At 43.7% G+C, this 15,209-nt stretch overlaps 1 protein-coding gene across 1 annotated transcript in view; it reads left to right on the forward strand.

Annotated features, from left to right (window-relative positions):
* VWA3B (von Willebrand factor A domain containing 3B) overlaps positions 1-15,209 on the forward strand; it is a 254,456-nt gene that overhangs the window by 149,970 nt on the left and 89,277 nt on the right. The window contains 2 exon segments of the mRNA XM_011956652.1: positions 2,002-2,100; positions 7,977-8,159. Of these exon segments, the coding sequence (XP_011812042.1) occupies positions 2,002-2,100; positions 7,977-8,159 (282 nt within the window).

Consider the following 15,209-nt stretch of genomic DNA (forward strand, 5'->3'; position numbering starts at 1 on the left):
TGAGAAAGTCTTCATGGGAGAGTGCCTGTGGTATACGGTGAGAAAGTCTTCATGGGAGAGTGCCTGTGGTATACGGTGAGAAAGTCTTCATGGGAGAGTGCCTGTGGTATACGGTGAGGCTTGAGATGCCTTGGGTGGGGTGGGGGCTGGGTGTGCGCTGGATCTTTGTCATTCCTTAGGCTGTCAGTCTCTGCTCCCTTCTTATCCTGATTCCCGGGGTGGGGGCAGAGTCTGTTCACCTATGGAAGTTGAAGGGTCTGGCCTCGCTTTAGCTAGGGTGTGGATAATGTGACCCAGGCACCATCAGTCAGAATAACCTCCTAGGCTTTGACTTGAGAGACTGTGACTCCAGATGGCGGGTCCAGCAGAGAGAACCTTGGCAGTGATGGCAGATGCAGACCAATGGAGCCCCTGGGGTGGCAGTGGCAGTGAGCTCTGGTCCATCTCTCGTCAACACTCCCAGTGCCAGCGAGGAAAGCCACAGTGTCCAGCGCTCTGCAGTGGGACTGCAGCGGGGCCCCCACCAGGCAGCCCTGCAGCAGGATTGGGGGCCTCGTTCCTGGTGAGAGGTCCCAACCCAGGTTATCTTATCCATTGGTGATGCTGTGAGCCATCCCAATGTCCTTTATCATAAATTCCTTCCTGCTTGAATCAACCATAGTTGGTTTTCCTGCTTACAACTGAAGCTGGAGTGATACAATGGAACTGAGATGAGGGGAAGGTTGAAGGAGGCTTTTGGACAATTCACAGTCCTGTATCTCTACTGATGGTCCCTTGGTAAGGATCGTTTTTGCGTATTAAGGAGAGTACATTCCAGTAAATTAATATTTGTCTAAAAATCCATTCCTTTCTACATTGATGAAGTGTTTAAGAGATTTTCTAATTTTTAAGTGTTTACTGTGATTTGAGAGATTGCAAAAAAATTATCATTAATTTCTCTTGACATACAATGTGTATATTTTTATCTATTCTTTTTTACACATGAAGAGTTGTGGGCCAGGCGTGGCAGTTCACGCTTGTAATCCCAGCACTTTAGGAGGCCAAGGCAGGCAGATCACTTGAGGTCAGGAGTTGGACATGGTGAAACCTCATCTCTGCCAAAAAAAAAAAAATTAGCTGGGTGTGGTGGTGTACACCTATAGTCCCAGCTGCTCAGGAGGCTGAGGCAGGAGAGTTGCTTGAACCCAGGAGGTGGAGGTTGCAGTGAGCCGAAATGGCCCCACTGCATTCCAGCCTGGGCAACAGAGCTCTGAGACTCTGTCTTAAAAAAAAAAAAAAAAAAGGGTTGTAGATGGTGTTATGGTTGATGTTATATGTAGGAGAAAGAATGGGCCATAACGTATTCCTTTTCATGGATTCTGATTTTGACTGTTATATGATGGTATAACAGATATATGTCTGGTTATTCCCATCATATGTAAAGCAGAACATTTAAAGTCCCTCATTCAATACCATGCATTCATATAAGACCTAATAACAGGTGGGTTCATGCACTTGAAAGTAGGTATACATTTCACCAGAACTTGTCAAGTAATGTTAGATATGTCCACGTGTACATTGTTAGATTGCTAATGATAACATGCTCACGTTTACCAAGTATTGGGTATCCTGAATAAATCCTGGTTTGAAACTGATACGATGCCACAGTGTATTTAGGCTGCGTGTTTAAGCTCTGTTGACAGACGAGTGAGCAGTGACTGAGTTACCATCTCATGTAGAAACACAAAAAAAAAAATTGCATTAAGAACTCTGTCGTCGAGACAGGAAATCCATAGCCCTGGCTTCTGGCAGTTCTTGGACTGCCTGGATAGAGATTTTTAGGCACACCTTGGGATATGTTTCTTGGAATTACTGGGGTTAAATTGTTATCTCAGTATAATTTTAATTTATCTTTCATCTCAGAAGTACTTTTTCTTCTTTTTTGGAAGCAGAAAATGAATACTTGTTTGTGAGTTCTTTTTTGGGATTCAAGTGTGTCTTTGGTATCTCTTTTTTCCGTAGATTGGAAGTTCCACAAACACCCTGAGTGCCCTGAAAACTGCTTTTGCTGATAAAGAAACACAGGCCATCTACCTTCTGACTGACGGGAGACCTGATCAGGTACTTGTCATGTGTGTCCGTGTGAAGAGACCACCAAACAGGCTTTGTGTGAGCAATAAAGCTTTTTAGTCACCCGGGTGCAGGCGGGAGAGTCAGTGAAGGGAGATAAGGGTGGGGCTGTTTTATAAGATTTGGGTAGGTAAAGGAAAACTACGTCAAAGGGGGGTTCTCTGGCGGACAGGAGTGGGGGTCACAAGGTGCTCAGTGGGAGAGCTTTTTGAGCCAGGATGAGCTAGGAAAAGGAATTTCACAAGGTAACGTCATCACTTAAGGCAAGGACCAGCCATTTTCACTTCTTTTGTGGTGGAATGTCATCAGCTGAGGCGGGGCAGGGCATTTTCACTTCCTTTGTGATTCTTCAGTTACTTCAGGCTTGTATACATGCAGGTCACAGGGGATGCGATGGCTTGGCTTGGGCTCAGAGGCCTGACAGTACTTATCAGAGCTGGGCACAAAGAGGGCCTCACTGATGCTCTGGAAGCAAATGCTGAAAAAAGATTTGGGGAACCTTTTCAGCTGCCACCAAAAATCCATGGAGATAGCCTTTCTTGGCTTAGGGACTCAGAGCTGAGGTGAGAAAATACACAGAGAGATTCCCTTGTCTCTGGAAACTCTGAGGAGAATTTATGAGACAGTGAATGTTGCCTGGTGAGTGTGACACACACCCCTAGCCTGGAGACCAGCCCCACAAAAGGAGACGTCTGCCCTCCACTGAAGACTGGTTTACGTTTTATTACAAATGAAGAGCGAGGAGATTATTATTATTTTTTTTTTTCCTCTGGAGACGCTGAATCTAAACATGTCACTGCATAACGTCCTTGGCTTTACCTCTAATGCTAACTTAGTACTCATTTAAACAAAAACATGCCTTTCTAGCGAAATGTCCTTTGTTTTGCTTAGCCTCGCTGGAAAGTATTTGAAAAGCTGTAGAGGAGTCTGTTCATCTTCTTTTAAGCTTTGTGAATGAAAGAGGAGTATTCCAGGCATTAAATAAATAGAAGGATTTTCAGGCCAGTGTAATGTAAATTAGCAGCTAAAGTGAATTAGTGTCAACTAGTGTTTTTCCTCCGGAGATGTTTGCATATGCAGACTGCTAGGCAAATATCCTAAAATATCCTGTGGCAAAAAGTTCAGGGCTTAAAGAGAGTAAGCATCTGGATTTTACTGCAGCTTTAGATTTATGGCAGAAAGGGAGTGTGTAAAGTGAAAATTTATTTTAAATTAGTTTTTCTTATCAACTTCACTGTGTTTTCTCTTTGGAAGCAGTTCATCGTGTCTCTCTTCTGTTCCACATGTGGTGCCAGGGTCTGAGGCTATAAAGATGAATCATAGCTCATCCCTGCCTTTGGGAAGCTTGTGCTTTGGGGAATGTGCTAGATGTATACAGTTTAATACAACACGGGAGCAGGGTTGCCTGTGCTGTGTCTAGGAGCGCAGAGTGATGGATTTCGCTGTACACATGGAGAGAAGGCCAGGGCAGGTTCCAGCGAGGTGGGGACATTTGAGCTGTGTCTGGAAATAGAAGAAGGAATCTTTGGAACAGAGGACACTGTTGGTGTCCTGGGCAGAAGGGACACAGAGGTGTGGAAATATGTGGGGAACTCAGAGAAACAAGCTGAGGGCAGGGGCAACAGAAGAGGATTAGGGTGGAGGTGAAAAACGTTGGGTTGTGGGAGACTGTGAAAGTCCTTGAATGCCACATAAGAAGGGTGGTGTCACCACAGAGAGGAACTCTCAGAGGAGCCGGCCACCCTACCCATCTGCATCTCAGAAACATGGCTCAGTTGTGCCAGGGAAAGGCTGGCGCTGCCACGGCCTGCTGCTGGGTCCTTGAGGAAAGCTGGGAAGGACCCAGCCTTGGGTAGGAGCAGCAGGAATAGGAGGAGGAGACTGCCTCCAGACGTGAGCCACAGGAAGCCGCATCAACAGGACCCCATGGACAGTTTGGAAGCAGTGAATGGGAGGTGAGGAGAAGGTAGGAGCAAGGCAGAAAAGAGTCAGGATGACTGATTCCTGGTTGACAATGATTATGATATTAACTGATTGAAATGCAGATTTCAAGAAGAGGCAAGTAGGCTTGGGGGTGGCTAGTGGAGGAAGCTGAGTTTGCGAACCTGTAGTGAGTGCATGGGTGTCTAAAAGTCTATAGAAATATATGGAGCTAGAGTTTGGGGACAGTGTGGCCTGAGGATTCCAACTTGAGAGACATCTAGGCAAGTCAAAGTATATTTTTCTTTTTAATATACTCTTACTGATCTTTAAAATTGTTTACACTGTGGACAATTTGGAAAACACAGATACGCATTAAAAAGGAGAAAATGTGGTTGGGTGAGGTGGCTCACTCCTGTAATCTCAGCACTTTGGTAGGCTGAGGCAGGAGGATTGCTTGAGCCCAGGAGTTCGAGACCAGCCTGGGCAACGTATTGAGACCCTGTCTCTCCAAAAAAGTTTAAAATTAGCTGGGCGTGGTGGTGTGCACCTGTAGTCCTGGCTATTCAGAAGGCTGAAGTAGAAGGATTGTTTGAACCCAGGAGTTCAAGGATGCAGTGAGCTGTGATCGCACTACTGCACTCCAGCCTGGGCAACAGAGAGAGTCCCTGTCTCTAAGAAAAAAACAAACAAAAAGACAAAATTTAAATCACTCATAATTGGATTTTGTGGATTTTTATCCCATCTCACATATCACATGCATTTTTCCAAGTCATGAAAAATTTTTCAGGAGCATCCTTCTCAACAACTGCGTCGCATTCTCTTATATGAATTTAATAAAACTTGCACCTTAAAGCTATTTTTTTTAATTTTTGAATAGTAATGCATATTCTAATGCAATCTTTTCTACCTTCGTAGAAAAGCATAGCCAGAGAAAATTCTCCCTCTCACCCCTTTCACCAGCTAGAAGGCACCTGATATAACTAGTTTTTCTGTATCTCCTTTCAGAGATGGTTTCTGTTATACAGCAAAAATGTATTCATATATATTTCCTCTTTTTTACAGAAACAAATGTTAGCCTATTATACACACGATTCTGCACCTTTATTCGTCAAACAGTATACCTTGGAGATGGCTTCATATCGTTTAATACAGAGCGTCCTCATTCTCTTCTAGGTTCCGTCACATGGCTATCCCATCACTTATTTAGCTAGTCCCGGGCAGATGCACAGTCAGATTGTTTTTGAGCTTTTTGTTTTACACAGTCTTGCCAAAGGAACTCTGTGCATATATCGGTTTGCAGGTGGGTGAGTATATCTGTAGTGTACATTCTGAGAAGCGGACTCAGCTGCAAGGTCCGTGTTTTGATCGATACCGCCAAACAGCAACCCCCAAAGAGGATGTCACAAGCGACATCCCCACAAGCAGTGGATTGAGAAGAATTACTGATCTACAGTCCAGTATGGACTTCTGAGGCTCTGGAATCTCCCAATAATAGATACAACATACACTCAAAATTTTTTTTTTTCCTGGAGAGAAGATCAATCTATTTCGCCAGATTCTGAGGGTCCGCTCAAAGATGGGGGATCAAGGATATGGATAATGGCTGGAGTCAGGCCAAGTGCAGTGGCTCACACCTGTAATCCTAGCATTTCAGGAGGCTGAGGCAGGCTGATCACTTGAGGTCAGGAGTTTGAAACCAGCCTGGCCAGCATGGTGAAACCCAGTCTCTACTAAAAATACAAAAAAATTAGCCAGGCCTGGTGGCACGCGCCTGTAATCCCAGCTACTCAGGAGGCTGAGGAGGCAGGAGAATTGCTTGAACCCGGGAGGTGGAGGTTGCAGTGAGCTGAGATTGTGCCACTGCACTCCAGACTGGGCGATGGAGTGAGACATCATCTAAAAGAAAAAAAAAAGCTTGAGTCAGAAATGTGCAAATCACCCCAAACATAATTTAGAAATTCTTGAGGACTTCTGAATTCAACACTGCCTTTTCAACACACGTGGTCTATTTTTGCATTATCCTTGGATTCTCTCAAAAAGGCAAATTGATGTTTGATATTTGTGTTCTATGTAGAAGATACTGAGATGTACCACTCAATTTCCATTTTTTGCTTTTGAGTTTTCGCTGGCTTTGTAGGAGCTGAATGTGTAAGGCCAGTGTTATTATTCCAAATATTCAGCAGAATTTTCTCCTTGGAAGAATAGACACAGATGCTGCTCTGGATCAGTTACATGGACACTAGCTTCCTGCCTGCTTATTAAATATCTGAGGGAGCACTATAAACTGTCTTTAAAATTTAACAGGTCAAAGGGGTTCTAGAAATATTAGTCTTCATTAAAATGGAATCATATACACGTTGGATAAGTGTTCTTTGGTGGGCATCCGTAATGTAAACTGTCAGGCTCTTTGCTGGGAACAGCCCCATGCAGCTTTGGCTGTGGTCATTTTGGGAATTCTTTGAAGTGAGGGGCTGGCCTGGACTGGAATCAAGAAAATGGACATGGTAAAGGCATATGCATCATCCTAAATAAAACTAATGGCTAAAGCCTTAGCATGGAGTATGTGAGGGCAGGGGGATGGGGAAGGAGCAGGGTGATCAATGTGCACATACGCAAACAGACCTCCTTCAGGCAGGGAGGAGATGGAATCTCTGCCTTTCTGGCCACTCCAGCTGATGTGTGTGGAGGAAGGCTGCACAGCTGATGTGTGTGGAGCCCTGACTGCACAGCTGTTTAGACTCGGAGCAGAGGAAACGGGGAAAGTAGCTCAGGTGTGCCGCTTGGCCTTATCCTAGGCTGACAGCAGCACCTGGCAAATATGCTCAACAAATATTTGTGGAATGCCTTCCAGGGAACATCATCTCATTTACTCCTCACAGCCGTCCTGTAAGGAGGGAGTATCAGTTCTGAGCCACAGATGAGGAAACTCACATTAGACAGGACATGCCCTAGGCCATTCAGATGGACAGTGCTGGATGAGCGTCAAGCCCAGGTCTCTAGCTCTAGAGCTGTTTGCATCATTCCATACAGCTGAAGACAGCGTGAGTGGGCGAGACTGTCATGTGTATCACTGTAAGCCCCACACCTGCATCCAGTCTCAGGTGGTTCCTTCATACTAAACTGGCATGATGTTCAAGTGGCCCAGGATGGTGCTGGGGGCTGGGCAGAGGGTGGGGGTGCCCCTTAACGGCAGAGGGAGCTCCATCCCTGCAACGGGAAACAGCCATTCCTGTCCTCCTGCTCCTCCCCACTGAGGAGTCCTTTTGCTGGTTTATATCCTCAGAGCTTTGAAGAGCAGACTCAGAAAGCTGAAGCAAACCTCTCAGCACCACAGACTGCCTAACTGTACCCCTTTCCATCACTCATTCCAGCAGCTTCTCTGGGCTGTGGAGTGGTGGGCCCACTCCCTGTCTGGCTCCTGTGTACAGTGAAGAAGCCTCTCTCAGTTCTGGGACTCCTTCATCCATGCCTCACAGAGCCTGCCTGCTTTCTTCAGCTTCTAAGATGAATGCCCAGCACATGGGAAGGCCTTCAACAAACATGTCTTCCTTCACTCTCTGTGGGAAGTGTTGACCATAGCATGTTGGAGGCTGGAAATTGCTCTTTTGCAGCCCAGCACTTCGCATGCATGGACTCTAAGTTCAGGTGCACCTAAAGTTGAGTAACTTGGTTAGCCAGATCTTTCTCCTAGCCTCTTTGTCCCACCCAATTGAGAGACCTCCGAGCCAAGGCCCATGTCTTGTGGATCACTGTACTCTCATCATCTGGCAGAGTCTTTTCTTTGTTTACTGAATTGAATTGGCATGTTTATAAGGAGCCACTCACCACGTATACGGAATTACTGTTTGAGTATCTGTAGTAAATACTAAGGATTTTCATATTCTTTTCTTTCTCTTCTTCTCTTTCCATCTCCCTCCCCCCCTCCCCAAAACTTATTGTTTCAGCCGCCTGAAATGGTTATAGACCAGGTCAAAGTTTTTCAGGAAATTCCTATTTATACCGTCTCCTTCAACTACAACGATGAGATTGCAAACAGGTTTTTGAAAGAGGTTGCTGCTTTGACTGGAGGAGAGTTCCATTTTTATAATTTTGGTTGCAAGGATCCCACTCCTCCAGAGGCTGTTCAGGTAAGAGCTTGGTGGGCTGAGAAGGGAGTGTTCATTTATTTGAGCATTACAGGCTGGCGGTCACTAGATAATACCTTCATTGAGAAAAGAGCAACCATAAAGATAACTAAGACAAAAAAAGAAAATGAGTCACTTAACAATGAGTGTACCAGTGTTTCTCAGAATGTAACCCAAAGGCCACCCGAGCTAGGGCATCTGAGCAGATTCCTGCATCCCATTTCAGAGATGCTAAAGCAGGTTGTAGGCATAGAGGCCCAGGGATTATAAATCAATGCATGTATTTTGTTTTTCTTCTAAACTTTTTATTGTAGAAAGTTTCAAACATTACACAAAAATAGAAGCATATATGGACCCCCATGTACCCATAATTGAAAATCAATAATTATCAATATTTTGCCAAACTTTAGGAATCTGTGTTTTTAACAAGGATACCCAGGGGGCTATATGGGAAGTTTGTTAATCACTGCTATACACAGATATTTGTAGAAAACGAAATAATGTCAGATGTAGGTGGTTAGTTGCTTGCTGACCTCTCAGACTATATAAACATTTGACCACCTGATAAAGCAATTTATTCTAATAGGCTAATGGGAGAAAGCAAATAAATTTCTGTTCTCTCATCCTCCAGACTTGGCCTGTTCATATGCATTTCAAGGATACCCTTCTAGGGTGTGTGTGTTTTGTTTTATGTTCTGAGGAGTGATTAAATCCAGATTCAGTGGGTAGCAGGACAAGTCAGAATACTGATCAGTGCTTCATGTGAGTGAACTACCTGGGACTAGGGAATGAATCATCCAAAAGCTTTGGAGGGACCAGTGCTTTAGTCTCACAGAGGGCTGGGAAGAGTGCTCCCATTAGCGAGGATTGAAAACTTCATAATCCTTTGGGCACTGGGTAAACAGGAGAGTCTTGCCTCAGTAGTGGGAGCAACCAAACACTCCGGTTCCACCTAGCAAATCTTAAATGAAAGGCCTGAAAGGATCAAACTGTTTCCAACTAACTTAACTGCATCCCAGAACAAACCCCAAGAATAATTACAAGTAAACAAAAATATTCACCACCTAACAAAGTAAAATCAGCAATGCCTAGCATACAAGCAAATATTACCAGACATGCAAAAAAGTAGGAAAATACAGACCCATAATGAGGAGGAAAAACAAACTGAAGACTTAAAATATACCCAGAACTCAATGTTACTATTAGAGCATTGAAACAGTCTTTGTAACTGTGCGGGAGACATGAAAGGTACCAGTAAGACACAAATTAAACGTCTAGTGATGAAGAATACGTGGAATGGGATGAGCAGCAGATCAGACATTGCATAAGACAAGACTAGTGAATTGGAAGGCAGTAATAGAAGCTATCCAAAATGTAACACAGAAGAACAAGAATTCAAAACAAAACAAAACAAAACAAAAAAAACCCAGAAAATAGAGCATCAGGAAGTCGTGGAAAAATCCAAGCAGCATAATAAACACATAACTGAAACAACAGTGGCCAAAAATTTTCCAAATTGGATTACAACGGTAAACCCACAGACCCAAAAGAACCTCAATGAATCCCAAGCACAAGAAACGTGAAGAAAACCAGGCCAAGGCAGAATCAAACTTTCCAGAAGCAGTGACAAAGAGAACATCTTGAAATAATAGAAAGAGGACACATTGTGCACGAGGAACAGCAGTAAAGATGACAGCAGATGTCTCATCAGAAATAATGCAAGTAAGGAGACAGTGGAGAAACATGTTTAAAATACTGAGGGACTGTCCACATAGAGTCTATGCAGAGTGAAAATATCTGTCAAAGAGGAAGATAAAACAGACTTTTTAAGATATACGAAAACGGTCAGGTTCGGTGGCTTACACCTGTAATCCTAGCACTTTGGGAGGTCAAGGTGGGCAGATTGCTTGAGCTCAGGAATTCAAGACCAGCCTGAGCAACATGGTGAGACCCCACCTCTACAAAAAATATAAAAAGTAGCTGGGCATAGTGGTTTGCACCTGTAGTTCTAGCTACTTGAGGGGGCGCTGAAGCGGGAGGATTACTTGAACCCAGGAGGCAGAGGTTGCAGTGAGCCGAGATCACGCCACTGCACTCCAGCCTGGGCAACAGTGAGATCCTGTCTCAAAAAAAAAAAAAAAAAAAAGATATGCAAAAACTAAAAGAATTTATCACCAACAAGCCTGCAGTACTAGAAACATTAAAGGGGAGTACTTTAGACAGAAGGAAGACCTTACCAGATAGAAATATGAATCTATGCTAAGGAATAAAAAGCATTGGTAAAGATGATGTGGACTACATAGGTAAATATGTAAAAAAGATTTCTTATTGCATAATTGTAAGAAAAAGTATAGGGTGGACTTCCAGTTCCAGCAAAGATAGAGTAGTGCCATCCGTTGTAGGTCCACCGTCTCAGAACCAGAAAGCCTTGGTTATAACTCCAAAAGAGGACAAGGACTCATTGTTCTGTCATTCTTCAACCATTGTGGAAGACAGTGTGGCGATTCCTCAAGAATCTAGAACCAGAAATACATTTGACCCAGCAATCCCATTACTCGGTATATACCCAAAGGAATGTAAATCATTCTGCCATAAAGACACATGCACACATATGTTTATTGCAGCACTATTCACAATAGCAAAGACATGGAACCAACCCAAATGCCCATCAATGATAGACTGTATAAAGAAAATGTGGTACATATACACCATGGAATACTATGCAGCCATAAAAAGGAATGAGATCCTTCCTTTTCAGGGACATGGATGAAGCTGGAAGCCATCATCCTCAGCAAACTAACACAGGAACAGAAAACCACACATTGCATGTTCTCACTTATAAGTGGGAGCTGAACAATGAGAACACATGGACACAGGGAGGGGAACAACACACACTGGGGTCTGTCAGTGGTGGGGGGCAAAGGGAGGGAGAGCATCAGGACAGGACAAATAGCTAATGCATATGGGGTTAATGCCTGAGTGCCAGGTTAATAGGTGCCACAAACCACTATGGCATATGTTTACCTGTGTAACAAACCTGCATGTTCTGCATATGTATCCTGGAACTTCAAGCAAAAAAAAAAAAAAAAAAAATTCATTGTTGTGTCATTCTCCACATTCTGAGGTCCCTTGGCAATGAGTCCTTAGGACTTTATTTCTATTCATATATCCCAGACAGGGCGCTGCAGAAGCCTCTCCAACCTGGAGTCTCCAACGAGCACTGACAAAAAATGCTCCAGGAAAAGCCTGTTCCCCACGACTGCTGCCCCAGCCAAATGACTGGGAAGAGCACAGCTTGACAACAGGAAACCTTTTTCGCAATACCTGTCCTGCTCCAGTCATATACTATGGAAAAACTGCATCCCCTCCCCTGGGATTTCAGTGGTGCCGAACAGGGAGCCACGCTTTCACCCACTCTCTTGCTTCATGGAAACAAGTGACTGTACTCTGATCCCCCTGCCGAGTGGAGTAGTAGAGCTGACCAGGGAGCTAAACTTCCATTCCTACGTGGTGGAAGCAGGCAGTAATGCTCTGATTTCCTTGCTGAGGCTATGTCAGTGAGGCTTAGTGGAAAGCTCATTCTCCTTCTGGAAGCAGGTGGTGCTTACATTTTCCTGCTAGGGTAATACCAGAGGGACTGAGTGGGAAGCTGATCTCTCATCCCTGCGTGGGCAGGAGCAGCAGTGCCCTGAGTCCCCTACCAGGGTAGTGTCCACGGTGTCCAGTGTCAAGCAGACCCTCCACTCCTATCAGGCAGCACCACAACCTAACCAGGCAGCGTGAGGCCAGTGTAGTCACTGTTGTGCTTCGCCAGAGTCCTCATGTCAGCAGGATTCAGCATGAAGATGAGCCTCTACAAAGAGCCATCATCAATGAACATGAAAAAGGGAGAGAGCTGGGGAAAGGCCACCCTCCGCTTTCCCCCATCTGTGGTGTTAATAATGGGAAGCCTCACCTCCACACTCATACAACAGCATGAGACCAAGGGAGGAAGTGTGAAACAGGACTAGCCCCCACAGGGGTCCTCCCCATAATGTCAGCAGGCAGCAGGGCCCAGTGGAGGACTGAGGCTTCGCTTCCATTCAGCATCGACGCGACTGAAGGAGATGGCGCTAGGTGGGCTACTCAGTACACTGTCAACCCCCTACCCTTAAGAGAAAACTGTCCCACAAAAGAAAACTGTGCCCCAAAAAGACAGTTGAACTCTTAATCCTGCCATTCTGACAGCTCACCCCAACAAAAAATAGCTGGGAAAGCTCACCAGATACATAGTTATACCCAAGTGAAAGTCAAGTTTATCTATAACAGCCCAGCCCCCACGCATATGAGAAGTACACCAGAGGAGGATGTTGACTTGGGTAGGTGGGCAGAGCTTGCTAAAGGGACACAGCTGCCAGTGGCCCATCTGGAAAGCCTCGTTGTCTCTGCAGGCTTAAGACTTTCCTCTCCTGCAGAGAGACATCAGAGTCCATGGGAAGAACAGGCAGGAGAGGCCCAGCTAGAACCAGTGGCCCCTTGCAGAAGACTCTTTGACCCTGTGGGCCAAGGACTCTCCTACCCTACCCAGTGATACGGGAACACCTGGAGGACAGCAGGGGAGGCACCAAGAGACACCTGGAAGACTGACGGAGGAAAACCCCTCCTGTCCCTTCAGGCAGCACCAGCAGGGACCAGTGGGGTCCAGAATGGCACCAGATTAGCAAAGAAGGCCAAGATAATACCAAAAGCTTCTGAACATCAAACTGCCATTGAAACAGAGGCCCACAAAAGTAGACAAATTCCACATGCTCAATTTAAGCAGGGCAACTACCAAGTAAAATAAAAGATTTTAAATAGGACCCAGAATCTTCTCATACAATAGAAAATGCCTAGGATTCAGTAAAAAAAAGTGCCCATCACACAAAGAGCCAAGAAAGCCCCAATTTGAATGAGAAATGACAAATGATGCCCACACTGAGATGAATCATATGTTGGAATGATCTGCCAGGATTTTAAAGAAGCTGTCGTAAAAATGCTTCAACAGGCCGGGCGCGGTGGCTCAAGCCTGTAATCCCAGCACTTTGGGAGGCCGAGACGGGCGGATCACGAGGTCAGGAGATCGAGACCATCCTGGCTAACACGACGAAACCCCGTCTCTACTAAAAAATACAAAAAACTAGCCGGGCGAGGTGGCGGGCTCCTGTAGTCCCAGCTACTCAGGAGGCTGAGGCAGGAGAATGGCGTAAACCCGGGAGGCGGAGCTTGCAGTGAGCTGAGATCCGGCCACTGCACTCCAGCCTGGGTGACAGAGCGAGACTCCGTCTCAAAAAAAAAAAAAAAAAAAATGCTTCAACAATCACTACAAATCCTCTTGAAACAAATGAACAAATAGGCAATCTCAGAATATAAGTAAGAATTACAAAAAAAAAAAAAAAAATCCAAGTGGAACTTTGTGAACTGAAAAATACAAGAACAGAAAATTTTAAAACCTCAGTAGGTAGGTTCAATAGTGAAGTAGAGATGACAAGATAATGTCAGTGAACTTCACGTCAGAACAACAAAATTCAGTCATTCTAAACAACAGAGAGAAAATAGAACAACAACAACAAAAAAAAGGTAAATAGAACTACAGGGACCTGTGAGACAATGACAGAATATCCAGCATTAGTATCATCAGAGTCCACAAAAGAAACAAGAAGGAAAATGGGACTGAAAAAAAGTGACAAAATAATAGCCGAAAACTTCCCAAAGTTGGTGAAATATACAAATATACAGATTCAAGAATCTGAGTAAACTCCAAACAGGATAAGCCCAAAGAAATCCAGGCCAAGATGTGTCATAGTTAAACATTTGAAAATTAAAGACAAAGAAAAAAGTGATAAAAATGACACCAATTCAATTGCAGATTTGACAGCAGACTTTCTGTCCAAGACCAAAGAAGCCAGGGGAAAAATGGCACAATATTTTTCAAGTATGAAAGGAAAGAACCATTAACCATGAATTTTATTATTTTATTTTATTTTATTTTTAGAGACAGAGTTTTACTGCATTACCCAGGCTGGAGTGCAGTGGCACAATCTTGGCTCACTGAAGCCCTAAACTGTTGGGCTCCTGTGATTCTCCTGCCTCAGGCTTCCAAGTAGTTAGGACTACAGGTGTGTGTCACCATGCGTGGCTAATTTTTTCATTTGTAGAGACAGGGTCACACTATGTTGCCCAGGCTGGTCTTGAACTCCTGGCCTCAAGCAGTCCTCCTGCCTCAGCCTCCCAAAGTGCTGAGATTACAGGTATTAGCAACCCCAAACTTTATATTTCACAAAACTATCTTTCAAGGATGAAGGGGAGATAAAAATATTCTCAGATAAATAAAAACTAAAAGAACTTATTGTTAGAAAACTTATTTTTATTGATTGTTTGCAGGAGGTTTTTCAAGCGAAAGGAAATTATAAAAGATATAATTGAAGCATTAGAAAGAAAAGAAGAAAGAGCAGAAATATTGGGAGATATAATCTATCCTTTTCTTCATGAGATTTACAAATCATATTTTTAATGATTGAAACAAAAGTTGTAACATCATGCAACACTGAAGACAATAGTATTTGAAGCTGGAGAAGGTAAAGGGGCCTAAATGGAAGTGATGTTTACTTATTTTCATTGAAGGAGTAAAATCTTGATGCTGGGACTGTTATAAGTCACATGTATATGCTGTCATACTGACAGGATTCATTACAAAAGGCATACAAAGGTCTACATTCAAAAATTATGTAAATAAATCAAAATAGAATTGTAAGGAAAAAAAAGTTTAAATAACCCAAAGGAATGCAAGGAAAAAGAACAGAGGAATGAGAACAGAGAAAATGAACTATAAAATACTGGAAGTAAGTGCTAACATGTCAATAATACTTTTTAAATTAATGGTCTAATTATACCAATCAAAAGACAGATACAGCAGAGTGAATTTAAAAAAAAAAAAAAAAAAACACAACCAAACTATGTGCTGCTTTCAAAAAACTCACTTTAATTCTAAAAAGGTAGGTTCAACTAAAAGGATTTTTTGAAATATATCATGCAAAA

The sequence above is a fragment of the Colobus angolensis genome, unplaced genomic scaffold, assembly GCF_000951035.1.
Source record: "Colobus angolensis palliatus isolate OR3802 unplaced genomic scaffold, Cang.pa_1.0 Scaffold42, whole genome shotgun sequence".
Lineage (NCBI taxonomy): Eukaryota > Metazoa > Chordata > Mammalia > Primates > Cercopithecidae > Colobus > Colobus angolensis.